The following is an 18,904-nucleotide window of genomic DNA, read 5'->3' on the forward strand; positions in this document are numbered from 1 at the left end:
AAATTGCTAAGTTTGTGTGGGTGTAGTGTAGAATTTATTTTATTTTATTTTATATTTTTATGTTTTTAAAAATTTTGATTAATTTATTTTTTTTGTAGTTTAAACTAGTGGCAAAAATACGGTTGGACCATCAAAGATAAAGTGATTTGGAGATTCATTTCTATTGGTGCTGAAGAAATAACCTCCACCTAGTTTTTGATCTCTGTGGAATTGATAAAGTTGAATTTTATCAGATGCTTTGGTGTTTGATACATATCCAATAATTGATGTTTGATTCCAACCTTGTTCTGCTGAAAGATTAGAATTGGTTGTATAATAGAATATATTTGAATTATCCAAATTGTATTCATAGAATGGAATTATCGATTCATGCATTGGTTCTTTCCAAACATTGAAAGTGACATTAACTTGACTCCAACCTGAGATCTCACTGTCAGAATATCTAAAATATTCAATTCCATCGATATTCTTTGAATATTGTTTGATTTTCAAAATATTGGAATCCATATCTTCACCAATTGTGATATCCGATACATTGGATTTGATTTGTGATAAGAATGTTTGATCATCAGTCACTGCATATCCATTGACAAAGAATGGTGTAGTTTGATATTTGTTTGTTGAGATAACACCATTTATGATATTGTTATATGTAATATTATTGTTATTATTACTTGTAAAGTTATTCTTCAAAATATTTGATATTGAAGATAAGAAACTAATATCTTGTTGTAATTGTCTTATCTTGATATCAGATCCACTTCCAAGTAATGCTGCAATCTGGAATTGAATTGAATTTGGAGCACCACTAAATGTTTTAGATGCAATATCCACTGCATATGAACAATCAAGGAGCATTGAAATATTGACACCAGTCGGAACATTTGAGAATAAATTAAGAAATGTTGATCTATTCAATGAATAGTCTGTTGCTGTGAGATCTTGATTCAAAGAACATAATCCATAATCGGAAACAGTTCCAGGTTGTTTGTTAAAAGGAGTATTGGTGAATGATCTTCCTTTATAAACAAAATAGATTGTATCTCCTGTTTTAATATTTTTCAACAACCAATCATTGATTTCCATTTGAATACAATGAGAACTTGGACCTTGAACAAATGTTCCATCTTTTGAAAGTTGAGTATTACTTTCACTCAAGATTTTGATGTTTTCAGGAAGAATCAATCCACAACGAATCAAAACATTGGCATGTTCTCTGATTTCAATTTCTGAATTCTGAATGGTTCCAGCTGGACTGTTCTTGTATGAAACAGCGACCAACAATGCTTTGACAACTCTTCCAAAATTATTGTTTGAAAGACTGTATGATGGTTCTCTTGCATATACATTACCAACTGCATATGATTTTGGAATCATACTAACTGGATTGTTGACAAGATAATATTTATCCAATAGACCAACAGAATGAATAGAACTATAATTGGAAATGGATTGTGATGCTCTTAGATTTGATGGAGTTTTTGGTTCCCAAGATGAAACACAAACTTGAGAATCACCATCAGAGAATGATTCAGTTCCAGTACCTGATGTTATTCCTTTTGCACCAATCAAAGAATATGAACCAATATTTGAGTTGTGGAAAGCACATCCACCAATCATATTGAATGCCATATTCCTATATCTCTTATCGAGGGCGGTGAGTGGTGTTCCCATTGAAGATTTGATTCCAACACAAATATAAACTCCAATGTTTAGAGTTGAAATAAATTGATAGAAGTTTGACCAAGCTGTTGGATCAGAAAGAGTATTAAAGTTCTTAATTTCAGAGATTAAACCTGTCACTGGGTCGACAGTAACAACATTTAATCCTTCACCAACTGATCCAGTGGGATGATTACCATTAATCATTATCTTACATGTATTTTGATTTCCATAAGATGTGACACAAAAACTATATCCAACAACTTTATCAAACAATGATTTGATTGGAAATCTTACATTACATGATGTTTCAGAACTTGAATTCGATAAACATTCACTGATTAAAAGATATTCAAGATCTGAATTTGGTGAGATTGTACTGATCATACAAAAGGAATTACCACTTGTATAAGTGTAAACACTTTCAGAATTCAAATAGAATGCCATAGTATCTTTTGCTCTCTTTGAAAGATATGTATTTGCAGCACCAAGAACTGAAAGTGCAACTATTTTTCCATTCTGTAATGCTTGTATTTTCGATGCAAATAGTTCAGATTGAGTTGATCCGATTTGAGTGTATGTAATATTTTGACCATTTCCTGTGTTTGAGACTTTGGAAAGATCATTTAGATTTGAATTTAATTTCCAATATCCAACTAAATTGGGTTCATTTCCAGTTAATTGACCACTAGCAGCAATCTTCATTGTTGTTTGTGAAATATCAGAATTCCAAAGAGAAACATCACTGATTGTTCCAATGAATTGTGTTCCTGGTTTTTGAGTATTTTGACAAATCACAAATGATGCATTTGAATCAACATTTAAAGGAGTTTCTATAGTTTTTGAAATTGTTACTGGTAATTTAACTCCGTCCAAATAAATAGATAAAGTACCAGCTGCACCTCTAACAATAACAATATTATGCCAATCTGCATCAATAACATTTGTTGGACCTGTTTGAACTCTATAAGAACCAACTCCATTATCAGTCATAAAATTGATAACACCATTTGCTTCAAGAACTAATGTCCATCCACCATTATTTGTTCCACCATTAAATGGCTTTCTACATAAAATAGGACCAATTGAAGTGGTTTGGAATCTTACTGCTGCTGAAAATGCACCAGTATTAAAATTATAACTAGGGCTTGAATTAACTGTTACAAATGTTCCACTAGTAGAAAGTAAACCATTGATCATTGGTGATGGATTGACAGTGTCGAATGTTGTGAAATCGATAATATTTCCATTGTTCTCATCAAGTGTCAAGACATTGATTCCATTTGCAATATTGGCATTAACTTCTGTAGAATTTATTAAAAACTTAGAATATCCACCTGTTACCTGAAAAGAAAATGTTTACAATTAATAAAACTCTATCAATAATAAAAAGATTCTTAATAAAATAGCTATAAATACATACAGATTTAGAAATAGCTTCAATATGAATAAATGGTTTAACAATTACTTTTGAGAAATTTGAAAATAAAGATACCGGTCCATTCTTTGAAAATAATTCAGGAACAGAACCAGTTGATGATCCTTTTCTTCCAATAATGACATAAGATGATAAAGCAATCAAATCATGTGAATATTGAGCTCCAACTGTTTCAAACATATGTGCCAATTCAGAAGTCATCACAAAAGTCGAATCAAGTTGAGATGCAATGATTACAACGATATCTCCAATTTGAATGTTTTGAATATCAGTCATCATTGCAACAGCAGTTGTGGGATCGGTACTCTTAATGTTGTATGATTTGTATGATTTGATTGAACTATCAATCTCACTTAAAATATACATTAAAAAACCAGATGTTCCAGATGTTGGAGTTGGAGCTGTTTGATCATCGATAATCAAAGAATATCTATTGGTAACACTTGTTGGAAGTCCTTGATTGAAAGATGATGCAGATATCATCACATTTCTTTGATCAACCTTTGATTTCGCAATGATTTCATTTGGATTATCGAATGTCCAAAAGAATGATCCAATATTGGTTTGTTCAATTTTTGAAGTTGATTCACAAAGTGAATACTTTGAATTCTTTCTTGCAACAATGAACCATTTATCATTTGTAGAAGATGAAATATATTGATCGATATATTTACTTCCCAATTGAGATTTAAGAATATTTGCAAGTTCACTTGAAATATTTGTCTTTGCTGAACCTTTACTGACAATGAAAATGAATTTTCCATCTTCTTGACTTTGAATGAAGTTTTCTAATCTGTCTGATTGTGATGTAGAACTGTTGGTGGAATAAACTTGACTAGAATCCATCAGAACATCATCCATATTTAAATCCTCTCCAAAAGTCCAAACGGTGAGACCATCGGCAATAGCACTTTCAAAAGTATCAGTATTGTTGAATGTTACACTAATACTTGAAGAAGTCAATTGTTTAATCAATACATATCTGGTATCTATATTCATTGGGTTTACATTTCTCGAAACAGTTACATTGGTGGATTGTCCATTTCCAAATGCTTCAACAGCATCACCAACAGCTTCACCTTTCACACCAATGATACAATAGTTGGCACTTCCATTGATTGATATTACTTGACCAGATCCGATCTTTTTAAGAGATCTAAACAGAGCATCGCTTGGCGGATTTGGGAATGCACCGATTGCAATTACCAGTACAATTGATCCCATTTCAATTGAGTTTATGTGATCAGAGAACAATAGATCATCTTGGTAACCAAAGGTTTTAAAAGTATAGTTTGGGAAGCTATCTGAAGTGTCTGAAAACCAAATATTTAAACCTGTTTTGACCAAGGATTGATCAAGAAACTCGGTACCCTCAATTTCAAATGAAGAGTTTTCGATGGTCGATGATTTTAAAGTAATAAAATCACTCATATCTAAAATTAAATTATTTATATCTAATATTAGTAAACAAATAATTATTTACATATAGTAATTTACTTACTTTTAATATAATTATATTGATAGTTTGGAAAATAATAACTAATTTAATCGAAACTTGGATAATTTAAATAATTACAAAAAATTAATTATCAGGCCCCAAAATAAAAAAAGAATTGAAAAACAGAAGAAAAATGTAAAGGCCTAAAAATTTGATGCGAAAAAAACAAATTTGGAATAAAACAAATGTGGGTTTTTGATCATAAGAGGTGGTAATTTCTGACAACGTGGGGGGTGTTAAAAGTCAAATAAAGTGATTGGTGAAAATAAGCCGAAACTTGTTGATTTGTTTTGCATGAAAAAAAGTGATTATAAATGGGGTGATTTTTACCCTTTTTCACTCATGAGGGATGAAACATTTTTATGTGCATAAATAAATCTTCTAATGAAATTTCATATTTCAATTCTACACTGGTATCGATTGGTTCCGATGTGATTCCTCTGCCATAGGAATTTATAAATTCCCAAAATTAAAATCTTCTTTTTATCTTCCATCGTGAATACTTCTTCTTTTGTATAGCAATATATGACGCCATATGAAAATGTATAAATCAGATGCAAAACCGAAACTAAATTAGTATTCAGATGAATCATTTTGATTGACTTTGCAGGTTAAATATCCAAACCTTCAGCTTTCAACTTTTAGTAGAATAGATCATATATGACGATATATGATTCCTCTTTAAAAAAAAATCTTAACATTAATCATTATTTTTAATTTATTTTGGATTTAAGAGAATATAAATAGCAATCCTTGTTTTGTAGGTTGATTGATTTCAATATTGTAAGTTCTGGTCTATTCTTTTTAAAGAAGAAAATGAACCAAATAAGTGTATCACCTCAATATTTTACATATAATAATAATAATTTTATTTATTATTCTTCAACATTTGACGTGTGGGTGTACCAAGATGATCAAGAGCCACCATTCTACTATAGAAACTTCACAGTCCAGAATGAAAATGATGCTCTCCAATTTGCATACTTTATTGAATCCATTCCAATTGGAACAATCACTTGTATAGCAATCGATGGAAACAAAGTTAGTTATATTTCCGATACCATTTACAAAGCATGCGAGTCCATTGGAAGTATTAAGATCTATGAGATAACCGGTCAAGTCTCAAATCGTTTGGCAATCATTGGATTCAAAGGTTTGTCTCCAGGTGTTGCAAGTGAAGCCTATATCAATTCCACTCAATCTGTTTCAAGTGAATTACCAAGTCATTTTGATTACAAGATTCTATCAGTTTCAATTGATAGTACACCAACTCTATCGATTGGCACCAATAAAGTCAATTTTCAATATGGAATTGGTATGAATGTGATTACATTTAATGAAGTCACTTTGGAAGTTATGTCATCGATAAACTTCAACACAGTTACCAACACCACTCAAGCAAATTTGGATTTTATTCAATTTATTTCAAATCGACCAACAAATGTCGTAACTTGTATTATTCCTAAATGTCCAACACCAACAAGTACTGGTCAATCTTTGATGCTTTCAAGTGGATCCATCGATGCAATCAAATCAATTGGAAGTATTTTCATTGATCAATTCACAAATGCAACTCTTGGTCAATCAAAATGGTTCTTGATTTCAAAGAGTCGGTTGAATCAAAGTGAACTCAGTTCAAAATCAAGTGCTGTTTGTCAAGGTATATACTTTGCTTACAATAACGATGCTAATATGGTTGGATGTACAATTTCAGCATGTAATCCTTTATATGGATCAACAAATTTCTTCCAAGCTGTGAATGGAAGTCAAATTGTGACACCAACACAATTTAATGGATTTTCAATGTCAATTTTGGATGAATATACTGGTAAAGTACTTAGTAACAATCAAATCATTGCAAGTGGAACTCCTGGAACCAATCAAATGTCAATGAAGACTGCATCTGATTATATTTTACAAAATATAACAGCTGGTAATTTTGTAATGATATCATCGTCCAATCTTCAAACACCATTTTCAATCCCTGATTATTTGATAACTGCTTTCAGAACATTGGGTGCAAATCTATCAAATAGAATCACATCATCCAGTTCATATGCTCTATTTGGAAGAAAAGGAGCAGCTCCAGGTTCATCACCTGAAATACATTCAAACAATGGTCCTGTCACTATTTCTGCTAAATTTGCATCGAAACTCATGATTATGAGAACTTTTGTTGAAATCAAAGCTGTTTCCAGAGGTGTAAGTAAAAAAATAGGTTTTTAAAAAGATGAACTCAATTTTAATATTTCTTTATAGATTGGAGAAAATGTCCCTTATGAAACAACCTATGCAAAGTTCTTTTTAAATGGTGAAGAAGTAAAATACACAGCCAGCAGAGGTTTAAATGTTATGATTATCAATCAAGATAATGGATTAATCGAAAGTATCACCACATATGATACTCATGGTGATGCTAATGCCTCTTCACAATTTATTACTTTAATGAACAGTTTAGCAAATGGAAGAATTGTTGCAATTGCTACGATGGATGATTGGACTGTCAGACTTTCAACAGAAGCGATAAATACTCTAAAAACAAAATGTGGTGGTCAAATATTGGGTGTTTACCCTTTGCAATATAGAGCATCTTGTAGTTTTATTGGAATTGTTGGAAAATCAATTTATCCGAGTCAATTAGTAAGTTCAGGTAATACTTTAGTCCCTCTACCTGTGATAAATACTTTTAGATTGCCAATTAAAGTGACATTGGGTGATGGATTCAACTATCAATCGATAACTGTAAATTCTGCACAAGGTATCAATGTCAATAATACATCTGTTGGAACAGTGGTCGATGGTGTGAAGATTGCAACATTCTCATTACCATTCACAAAAACAAAATTTCAACATGATCTTGAATTGATTGAAAAAGAAAAACAACAAGAAATCATTGAACAAGTCTCTGCACCTGGAGATCAACTTTACCAACTCATATCAAATCTAACTTATGGATCATTGGTTGCACTTATTATTCCTTCCAATATGGTATTGAATGATAAAATTAAAAGATCACTATATATGATAGGTGCATCGCAAATGGATTTGGCTTCTCAAAACTCATTCACAAATTATCTTGTAATTGGTCGAAAAGGAGCTTGCTCTGGTGCATTGGAATCATTTTCAAGTAGTCTTTCAATCACATCGATATCATCTGTTGAACCAATCAGCAATAATACTTCATTAGCTTCTTGGTGGTCAATTGTTGCAACGATTGTCACTGGTTCATTATTAGTTGTTGGTGCAATTGCTACGTTACCTCTTTCAACTGCAATTTTTGTTGGGGTTGGAACAATGGCTGTAACTACACTTGTAGTTGGAGGCATTATAATGAATGAAATGCCAGACACGAATAATAACAATACATCAGACCCTACAAGAACATATCGAAATATAGTTATTGGTGTATCTTATATTGGGACCGCCAATGAAAGACCTGAATATGCTAGAAATTCAACTGATTTTTTACAAACTTTAGTAAATACAGTTGATAATTACTGGGATGCAGAAAACAGCATGAACAATATAATTACTCGCAAAAATGACACTCTATTGATTGATAATATCCCAAACGCTATTCCCAATGCCAGTGCTCCACCAAGTAGTGTACCAACAAGGAATAATATCCTTAATGAACTAAGGAATACTGTTGCTCGCACTCGAGGAGGCGATGTCATTTCACTTACAATCTCTGGTCATGGTGGATATAGAAATGGTGAATATCGATTGAGAGTTACCCGACTAGGAAATACTGGCCCTCGTCGTATTACTGGTACAGAAATAATTGATGCATTAAATGCATTAACAGTTACAAATGTCATGGTATACTTCTTAATTACCACCTGTCACTCTGGTGCTTTCATGGCTCAACTAGCTGCCAGAACAAATCTTAACTTCGCCTATGTTATTATTGTCGCATGTCCAGCTGACCGTACTACTAGAAGTGGTAATATTCGTAGAGTTCTTACCGATAATAATAGAGTAATTAGTTCAAACTACTATATGACGATCAATTCTATCTTCGGTGCCATGACTAGACACTATACAAATGCAACAACCAATGCAAGAGGTCCACCAGATACCAACGCTCCTGGAAATACCCTAAATCGTCCTTGGTTATTCTCTCCATACTCACCACAATTAATTGAATTCTTGTTGAAGGTTGCAAGATTTGAAGTATCCCCACTTTCAAAATGTATTCTTTCATCAAAATGTTTACATCTTGAGAATGGTGATGATTCAACTTGTCAATCATGCAAATGTCACCATGCTCCTCTTCACTCTGAATGTTCATTGGTCTATCACAATCAAAATATTTCATTTGAATACATCTAATCAAATCGAATCAATTTTCACAGCATTTTGGTTTTCATTCAGAAACCCTTCCAAAAATTAGTGCGAGAAAAAAAAAGTTACAAATATAAAATTATTTTATTATTCAATAATGATTTATATTAAGTCTATCGTTTTTTTTTTTTTGATCGAAAATTTAATATTGGTAACCTTGGCAAAATTGAAAAAAAAACATTTTTTTTTAAATTTAAAGTGGTGAACCTTGAATTAGGATTAGGATGCCTAACCAAGTTTTAGAAATTTATACATCTGATAGTAATAATTCAACAAGTTCATTTTCAAAAAATTCTACCAATAACGTAAATGATAATTAACTTTTAATACAATCTATCTTTAATAATTAAATCGTTATCATTATTAAATAAGAGAATAATTTGTTTTACAAGACTTTTACCCACTTTCACCCACAATATATTAGGAATGTAAATGCAAATGATATTTTAGAGGGATCGGGAACCTAATTAGAAAGAATGGTTGCAAACAATAGATTAATATTTTTCTATATTATTTTCAACACATTGAATACTCTATTACTATAAGGAGTTTAAATATTATATCTCATACAGTTGAACAAATATAGATTTTTCGATTTATTAATCTTATACTTAATTAGGTTTTAATATGTATAATTAATTTCAATGGATATATCATATGTTGTCTCACTGTAAAAATGTAATAAAGTTAAATAAAGAATAAAGAATGAATTATAATATTTAATATCTTTTGTACTTTATTTAAGTTTAAAAATGAGTATATAATATATCTATCTATTAGTTTGATAGTAGGTGGCAAAAAAATAGTAATTTTACTGTACACAGATCATTTCAATCTCTTGTATTTGAAAGATCAAGCAATCTTGACGAAGGATCAGCTCAAGGCATTGGAAGTGTTGTCGCAATTCAACTATGATATCAATCACATTGAAGGAAAGAACAACGTGGGAGCAGATGTGCTGTCTAGACTTCAGTGTTACCAGATACCATTGGATTTCAGTTACTTGAACGAGATTAAGAACAGTTATAAGTCAAGTAAAGTTACGTCACAAGGAATCATGGAGAGAAAGTAATGGATTAATTTTTATCTTGGATAAGAATTTCAATGAAAGATTACTTTTGGTAGATGAAAAGCATATTAAAGAAGTAATAACGGAAGCTCATGGAAGTACTTACTGTGGTCATGGAGATACTTTAAGAACGTGGGTTAGGTTGAAGTCGAATTACTATGCTCGCAATCTATATGACAAGGTGAAGGATTACTGTGAACATTGCGTGGAATGTCAACAGAATCGAGTGGAATTGAAAAGGAAGGTTAACATACAACCTTTGGAGATAGCAGAAGGAGTTGGTGTGGATATTTCGATGGATTTCATGGAATTACCAAAGAGCGTTAATGGTTATGATTATGTTTTGGTAGTGGTGGATAGATTTTCGAAATATACAACTATCATTCCAACTACGAAGGAAATCACAGCATTGGGTACAGCAAAGTTAATTCATCAACATGTGTTCTCATTGTTTGGATTACCGTTATCAATTGTAAGCGATCGTGATACTCGCTTTACAAGTGAAGTGTGGTTAGAACTCTTTAAGAAAGTAGGATCAAAATTAAGAATGTCCGTACCGAGACATCCACAATCAGATGGCCAGAGCGAGCGCACTAACAGGAGAATCAGATCTATGCTCAGGAAGCTATCGTTGGAGTTCAAAGACAAGTGGGATGAAGAGATTAAGAATATTCAATTCGCGATCAATTCAACCTATAATTCAACAATCAAACTATCACCTTTCGAAGTAGTGCTGGGATACATTCCTGTATCGCCAATTAACATGTTTAGAAACAATAATACATCGAATAGAGAATGGATCTGAGAGATGGTCAAAGACAGTTTGTTGGATAAACAATTAGATATGTTGGAAGCAGATGGAACCATCAAGAACAAACCGACTTATCAGATTGGAGATTGGATATTTGTCAAAGATGAATTTATCAATTTAGAAGTTGATTGGAACACTAACACAGGATCAATTAATAATAAGAATCGTGGACCGTTCAAGATCAATACTTATAAAGTTATTCAAATTTTACTTTATTTCAACTTTAAATAAAGATAAATATTATAACTTATTATATACTCATTTTAAAACTTAAATGTTGTAAAGTACAAAAGATATTAAATATTATAATTCATTCTTTATTCTTTATTTAACTTTATTACATTATCACAGTGAGACAACATATGACATATCCATTGAAATTAATTATACATATTAAAACCTAATTAAGTATAAGATAACTCCTTATAGTAATAGAGTATTCAGCGTGTTGAAAATTAATATAGAATAATATTAATCTATTGTTTGCAACCATTCTTTCTAATCGGGAAATTATATAATTAACAAGATTAGAATTTTTTTTAAATCTTCAATTCACCACACTTTTTGGCTTTGGATGTAATTTACTGTGTATCTTACAAATTTTAAAGATATATATTTTTTAGTAGTAGATCAATTTTACTTGTTTTGTGATTTTCAGAATTTGATTTCATATTTTTTCTATTCTTTTGCAGTTCTCAATTTATCTATATCTGGATGAATATATCTGGTAGATAATGGTGTATATTTCATTGTAGGAATAAAATAGGAAAATACATTAATCTAATATATTGTCCAAAAAAAAGAAATAATTAATTTGAATATCCATTTATATTTTCAAATACGAATAATATTCAAATAATAAGTATAATTAAATACATTAAATACATTAAAAACAAAGTTAATAAATATTGTAAAGATTTAAGTTTTAACTTTATTTGATCTTTAATGTATAAAGATAATAACATTTATCTTTATATGATTTTAAATGTAGAATACTTTAACAATTAAGATAAAGTTAATTGAATCTTTCTGAGTATTGTTCAAGATCACAAAGATATTCAATAATGGTATCTACGTAGAACTAGAATTGGATTACACAACAAAGCGACACAAAGTTTTCAATATTAATCAATTAATACAGTTCAAGCTAAACAAAGACAATGAATCATTAGTTAAAGGTATTGAACCAGATATCATTGACAATGAAGAAGAGTTTGAAATAGAACAAATCATTGGAGATCGAATGTTCAGAAAGAAGAAGCAGTATCAAATCAAATGGCTTGGCTATCCTTTAGACAAAGCCACATGGCAATACTCAAAGAACATAGATCATGCTAAAGATCTTATTAAAGAATATGAAAACAACAAGACACAACAAATCCAATCAAAGAAGAAGAAGTAAATCTTTAAGTAGAGCAGAGTGTTAAATAGAACACTTTAATATATATAAAATAATCAATTTAAATCAATTAAAATATGTATTTATCAAATAAACAAACAAAATAAAGAACATTGTTCCACAAGCATCACACAGATCAACCTTCTAACAATGTGATTTTTTTTTTTCTGTCCGCATGCGGAATAATTAAAATTTATTATTTTCGCTCCTGGTTGGGATCGAACCAACGACCATTCGGTTAACAGCCGAATGCTCTGCCTACTGAGCCACAGAAGCTTTTTTTTAATGGGAGAAAAAAATCTTCAGATTTTGTTTGAAAATTTCCTTTTGTTCTTCATAGAATTTAAATTTTGTTACAGAAATACAAGAATAAGAAATACCTTGGAATATGGAAACTACCAAGAATACTAGCTAATCACAAACACTATAAATATCATACATTTGTAAACTAATAAAGTAGTCTTATTTTATTATCTTTATATTAAATAATTGTATTAAGTAATTCTCGTAACAATTTGGTAGCATCTGAAGTTAGGGTCGTGGGTTCAATCCCAGCATGATACAAATTACAGTTAAGAGGTTAGCACAAATGATTGACTTCATAAGAAAGGGTGCTAATTATTTCAATATATCATAGTATTAGAATTAGAATCTAAGTTAGATTCTTGTAAGGGAATAGTTGTTACAATAAATAATAGAAATCAAGATATCTCCTTTTACTCAGCAGGTAATTTGTAACAAATTTTTTTATTTTAAAGGAACCAAATATTTGAGAATCTCTGTCTATATTTTAATACGAGTGGATCAGAGGGCATTGAATCAAATATTTCTAAAATGAATTGCTAAAAGTTAATATAAAGAGGTCATGATAATATATGTAACAAACTTACTAAATAATAAATTCTTTGCTTGGTCTTCGTTATAATGCTTGTCGATTTTGATAATGTCCAAAAGTTGTTGCATCGCCAACTCTGTCTTTTCATTTTGGAAATAGAGAAGCGACAGCTTGTATTTTGTGTCAAGATCGTTTGGATCTTGTTTCAGTTTCTCGACCAAGCTCTCCACTGTTTCACCATCTTGGTTGTTGGTCATCTCTGATGATAGTTCAACGACTCTTTGTGCTTGGATCAACAATGGTGTATTCATCTCTGATTTGAATTTATCAGAACTACCAGTATACTCAATCAACTCTTTCAACATAATAATATTATTCTCTTTGATTGCACAATTTATTAAACCTAAAATAATAATTAATTATCATTCATAATTAAAGTTATTAACATTAGTTTTGTATAGATATTTATAATGATAATCTTAATCTTACCTCTTAAACCAATTGTTTCACAACCTTGTAGATGAATCAAACTTTGATAGACTTCCAATGCCTGTTTATATTGACCAGAGTTGAATAAACTTTCTGCCGTATCTATTATCTTTCTAGATGAATTCGACTCGTCGTTGAGCAACAAGTTATCAATGAATTTGTCTAGTACTTCTTTAGTTGGCATGGTAGCAAAGTGTTCCAATACTTTTCCACCATACAATGAAAATACAGATGGTAAACTTTGTACCTGTAACGATTGTGCAATATCACGATTGTTGTCTACATTTAACTAATGATTGTTATTTATCTGTAGTTAGTATTATACTCATAAAATGCTTTCATTTATAATGAATGATTCGATAATTGATATTAAATACCTTTCCAATAACCAATGAACCAGCATTCTTTCTTGCATGATCTTCAAGTGCAGCAACCAATTGTTTGCTAGGTGAGTTCCAACTTATTTATAATAATAATAATAAGATATCAATATTAACATTGTATTGATTCTTTTGAAATAGAATATAATATAATAGAATATGATAATTACTCTGCATAACAAACCAAGACAACAGGTTGTTTAGATTTTGTAACTATATTTTCAAAATTCGACATATCCAATTCAAAAATTAATGGTGTGCCTGTTGTTGGTGTTGATGAAGATGATGGTGGAGAGGTATTCGAGGAAGATGTAGATGATGATCTCTTCTGTTGTTGTTGATCAAATACTAAGCTTTGATATTCATTATTATTGCTGCTATGGTTATCTTGTAATCTAGAAGTGCTGGTTGTAAAATAGTAGCTTCTAATAGGTGTGCGACTAAGATGTCCAACACCACCAGTAAGACCAACTCCACAGTTGAAATGTCTGGTACTACCAATCAAATTATTTCTAATTAAAGTTCTTGTTAATCTTTTCATTTATTTGAATTCTAAATTCTGTTGATATATATATATGAATTCAAAAAAGAATTAAGGATTGAACTTATCTCTTATGAAACTGACCAGATGCAGTTCACAAAATTTTTACTAACTTTTTTTTTTTTTTTTGATAACAACCTTTATTAGTTGAATTTTAAAACTGTCTCTGTATTCATCTCATCATAAACAATGTGAATTAATTTTACTATTTAAATCAAAGAAAGAACACAATAACTTTTGTGAGTTCAATATACTATAGTAGTAGTAGCAGTAGTATTAATAAATAAAAAAGAATAACAATATTGTTTATTTTTGTTTTTTTTTTTTGCAAAAATTTTAATCTTTTAAACGTATTGTGACTCTTCTCAATTTGAATACACCAGACTTTGCTCTAAAGTCTTGAGATAAACGTTGTCGTTTGTGATAGAAGACCACAACGAGTGAAGCTACTATGATACAAGCAATTACGATACCAACGATTGCACCTGTTGATAGTTTCTTGGAGGAACTATCTTGGCAACCGGCTGAAACTAAAACTGAAAGTGATTGTTTTGATTGAGCCAATTTGTGACCACACTCACTATCTCTCTCCTCTCCAGTCTTTGGATTGAATGTTCTGAATCCAACATTACTAAAATTACCTTTGGCATCACCAAAGTTTACAACTGGTATGGTATTGTCCTTTGATTCGGTACTTGGTTTAAAGTCCTCATTGATTCTAATAATAATATTTCCTCCCATTGTGAAAAGTTCAGAGATATTAACTGGAGAAAAATAATAATATTAGATATCTAATTTGAATTAAAACTATTATGAAAAGGTATTTGATTTGATACTTACATTGAGTAAAATCTTTTAGTGAATTGATGGTAATGATAATGGTACCATTTTGAAGTTGAACAAAGTTACCAATGACATGTAGATTGTTGGTGGTGTTTGGTGTACCAAATTTACCAGAGTTTAAAATGGAAGACAAGATAGTTCCATTTCCATGAATATTACCACCGTCATTGACAATAGATTCATTCGATTGAACTCTACCTTTTTGAATAATTAATGAACCACTATTTTGTCTTAATTGTGAAACAAATAGATCATCATTAACAACATTCATTCTACCATTATTTAATAGTGGTACCTGGGAAAAAAAAAACAATTAATATTATGTAAATTGTACAAATATATATATAATTTTTACTTACTGTAATCTCTTTCTTTTGACCATTTGGTATTGAGTTTATATCACCAGTGTTTACCATCGAAGCTTGTGAATTTTGGTCTTGTTTGTAAATACCAGATTCTAGGTTAAGAGTACCACCATTGCTCATAGTTGATCCAGGATAGACGTAAACATTACCGATCGATTGAATAAGACCGCCAATATTCTCCAAGTTTGACTCGAACAAGTTGACTGAAGAGTCTTTATCGTAATTGAAGAAACCATCGACAATCTGAATATGACAATTGGTGCAATTGAATACTGATTGAGAATAAATAGTAAGATTACCACCTGTTACTGTAATATTGGTGTTGAAAGCAACAAAGAACTCACCAAACTATAATTTTTATATGAAATAAGAAAATTAGTAAAACGTATTTTTTGATTTAATAAATAAAGTACTTACATGAGCATCTCCAACAATCGATATTTGAGAATTATTATATACACCAATACCAAATGATCTAAACGAACCTTCCCATTGTTCAATAGTACATTTATCACAAACAATTTTACCATTCTATATGGGAAATAAAAGCAATTGGTTAATCATTTTAATAATAAATTGGTTGCTTACAATAAACTTACAGAAACAAATTCACCTTTTACAGTGAATTTAGATTGATACGCAAGAATGTTGGAATTGATAATGAGTGTTCCGGGAATGGTAACAAATGAGTAATAAAGATATAGATATGATTTATCTAAGAATAATAGTGATCCATTTACATAAAGTTCTGAGAATTGTGTGTAAATTGCAACGGATTCGTCTTTGATGATACAAGTTCCTTTGATCGATGTTCTACTACTCTGAGAAACTACATTTGATTTATTAAGTTGAATCAAACTACCCTCTATAATCAAGAATGCATTGCTCACCATTGTAATATATGAATTATCTTTTAGAATATGAGCACCACCAATTATCATATATGATTGATATCCAAATAGATTGATACTAGAATTATCCTAAAAAGATTTTCAAAAAATGTTAATTAGAATTTTAAAAACAAATTAATAATAATTAAAAATATCTAAACATACATTTTGAATTAAACCAGAACTTTGTGTAAAGATAGAGAATGTTGAATTTTGGACATCAATACGACTTTGATCATACATTTGATTCACATTATTTAAAATTAACAACATTGATCCATTTTTCATATCTATATATGCATTATCCTATAAATTAAAAATAATATTAGAAAAACTACTGTTTTTTAAAAAAAAATAATACTTACAGATAATGAAAATAGATAAGCTTGAAGGAATAGTAATGTATGGTTCATATGTAATTTCGAATTATGATTCATTGAGAATTTAGTTTCGATAATCATATTTCTTGAATCTTCAGTTTGGTATTCAAGATTAAAAAATGATGGATTATAGAAATTCATTGTTGAGTTATCCTATTTATAAATAAAGATGAAATTAAATATTATTATATGATAAATAATTTTTTTTTTTTTAAATAAAAATACTTACATTCATTATTAATGTTGTTCCATTGGATAAAATTGGTGAAACACCTTGAACATCAATATAGGATTGATCGTTCATGAAGAAATTTGAATTAAATATTTTAAATGGTGAATCATATAAATCTATCTTTGTATTATTGTTTAAAACTGTATATTTCCAAAAGCTCAAAGTTGAACCTTGCATGCTTATGGTTGTATTATCATTGAACGTATTAATCTAAAAAATAAAAAAAAAGTTTAATTCAAAGTTAATAATGAATTTTTTTTTGAGTAAATTCTATTAAAAACAACAACATACACCTGGTGGATAAAAAGCGACATCGAAAAACATCAATAGAGAATCTGGATATCCTTTGATTGAAGCTGAATCATAGGTAGAGAAATTACCAACAATATAGGTTTGTGCCTCATTAAAAATTGTACCACTATGAGCGATACTCAATCCAATGAAACATTGACTAGTTGAAGCATCTAATATTTAAAGGAAAAAAGATGGTTAGACAAAAAACGAATTTAATTAATAATTTAATGTTGCTACCTACTTAAACTAAGTGATCCAAAGGAATATACGTTCATCTGATTTGAATAGTATATGTAATGACCGTTCATAAAGAAATCACCAATAACAGATGTGTAATAGACACTGGCGATTGGTGCTTCAATGTTTGGATTGGTATTGTCAAGGTAGAGAGTGGAATATGGATAGATATCAACAAAAGTTGCAGAGAGTGAACCCATTAGATGGAGAACAGGATCAGTAAAATCGGTCGAACCTGTTTGAATTGAGTACACTGAAACATCTGAAGCGGAATAGGCAAACGATTTACTGGGGTTGATGTAGACATCGTCGGTAGTGGCTGGATCATGAGCAGGATTCCAATTTGCACCACCATTGTAGAAAGGATGCAATCCACCTGTCCAATTGACATTCTCTGCCAATGTGAATCTAGAACCAACCAAAAAGATTGATAGTAGAATAAATAGAAATGAAAAATTATAAATAGTATTTTGTTTAAGTGTAGTTTGCATTCTATATATATTAAATATAAGATAATATTATTATTACTATTAAAATACAATATATATATAAATCTGAATATTACAACTTTCTACTAGCAACAACAAGAACTACAACAAGTTGATTGATCTAATGTGAGTAATGTTCAGTGATGGATTCGAATTGCTGAATAAATAATAAATAACAACAATAATATTAAATGCAAAAAAGGAATCACAGAAACAAAAATAACTTTTTGTTTTGTGGGTGTATAAGGACCTCTTTGTTGATGATCCCGTTTTTGATCAGGGTGGTTTGTGATCAAAGATTTTCCAAAAATTTATCCTTTTTTTAATCAAAAAAAAAAAACTAGAGTTCCACAAAAATATAACGATTAATCGAATTTTTCTAGAATGAATTTTAAAGAATTTAAAAGAAATCTTGAGACCCAATCATATTAAACAGATCATTTTTGTCATAAAAAATATAGAATTTTTCATTTTTTAAGGCTTGACCCTTAAAAAAAAAAACAGATATTTTGGAAAATTTTTTAACAAAATATGAAAAAACAAAAAAATATTAAAAAAAAAAAAGAATATTTTTATTAAATTAAATAGTAAAAGTTAAATCGTTGGTAAGATTAGATCTAATAGCAAAGATATGAATTCAAAGTTGTACAAACAAGAAAAAATATTCTTTTTTTCTTCTACATATTTTTTTTCTAAATTCGTTTCA

At 29.9% G+C, this 18,904-nt stretch overlaps 5 protein-coding genes and 1 non-coding gene across 6 annotated transcripts; 2 read left to right on the forward strand and 4 right to left on the reverse strand.

The window, feature by feature from the left end:
* Positions 1-99: 99 nt before the first annotated feature.
* PPL_04618 (uncharacterized protein) lies at positions 100-4,531 on the reverse strand (the record flags this gene model as incomplete). Its single annotated transcript, XM_020575518.1, has 2 exons — positions 100-3,006; positions 3,086-4,531. 2 exons carry the CDS (start codon positions 4,529-4,531, stop codon positions 100-102), a joined length of 4,353 nt encoding a protein of 1,450 aa, XP_020434313.1.
* Positions 4,532-5,414: 883 nt separating this feature from the next.
* On the forward strand, positions 5,415-8,933 carry PPL_04619 (uncharacterized protein; the record flags this gene model as incomplete). Its single annotated transcript, XM_020575519.1, has 2 exons — positions 5,415-6,800; positions 6,858-8,933. 2 exons carry the CDS (start codon positions 5,415-5,417, stop codon positions 8,931-8,933), a joined length of 3,462 nt encoding a protein of 1,153 aa, XP_020434314.1.
* A 236-nt stretch (positions 8,934-9,169) lies between these two features.
* Positions 9,170-12,571, forward strand: PPL_04620 (Putative transposase; the record flags this gene model as incomplete). The annotated part of the gene is made up of 6 exons (XM_020575520.1): positions 9,170-9,250; positions 9,726-9,845; positions 9,986-10,112; positions 10,284-10,741; positions 11,967-12,223; positions 12,565-12,571. The coding sequence occupies 6 exons, from the start codon at positions 9,170-9,172 to the stop codon at positions 12,569-12,571; spliced, it is 1,050 nt and encodes a 349-aa protein (XP_020434315.1).
* PPL_04621 lies at positions 12,428-12,500 on the reverse strand. Its single transcript has one exon. It is a non-coding gene; the product is annotated as a tRNA-Asn (tRNA).
* A 405-nt stretch (positions 12,572-12,976) lies between the features above and the next one.
* On the reverse strand, positions 12,977-14,469 carry PPL_04622 (uncharacterized protein; the record flags this gene model as incomplete). Its single annotated transcript, XM_020575521.1, has 5 exons — positions 12,977-13,053; positions 13,115-13,462; positions 13,549-13,837; positions 13,926-14,007; positions 14,099-14,469. The coding sequence occupies 5 exons, from the start codon at positions 14,467-14,469 to the stop codon at positions 12,977-12,979; spliced, it is 1,167 nt and encodes a 388-aa protein (XP_020434316.1).
* A 336-nt stretch (positions 14,470-14,805) lies between these two features.
* dicB (uncharacterized protein) lies at positions 14,806-18,201 on the reverse strand (the record flags this gene model as incomplete). Its single annotated transcript, XM_020575522.1, has 10 exons — positions 14,806-15,233; positions 15,310-15,607; positions 15,672-16,025; positions 16,095-16,208; positions 16,418-16,657; positions 16,733-16,873; positions 16,933-17,100; positions 17,177-17,389; positions 17,471-17,643; positions 17,715-18,201. 10 exons carry the CDS (start codon positions 18,199-18,201, stop codon positions 14,806-14,808), a joined length of 2,616 nt encoding a protein of 871 aa, XP_020434317.1.
* Between the last annotated feature and the right edge of the window lie 703 nt (positions 18,202-18,904).

This window comes from Heterostelium album (assembly GCF_000004825.1).
Source record: "Heterostelium album PN500 unplaced genomic scaffold PPL_scaffold4, whole genome shotgun sequence".
Lineage (NCBI taxonomy): Eukaryota > Evosea > Eumycetozoa > Acytosteliales > Acytosteliaceae > Heterostelium > Heterostelium album.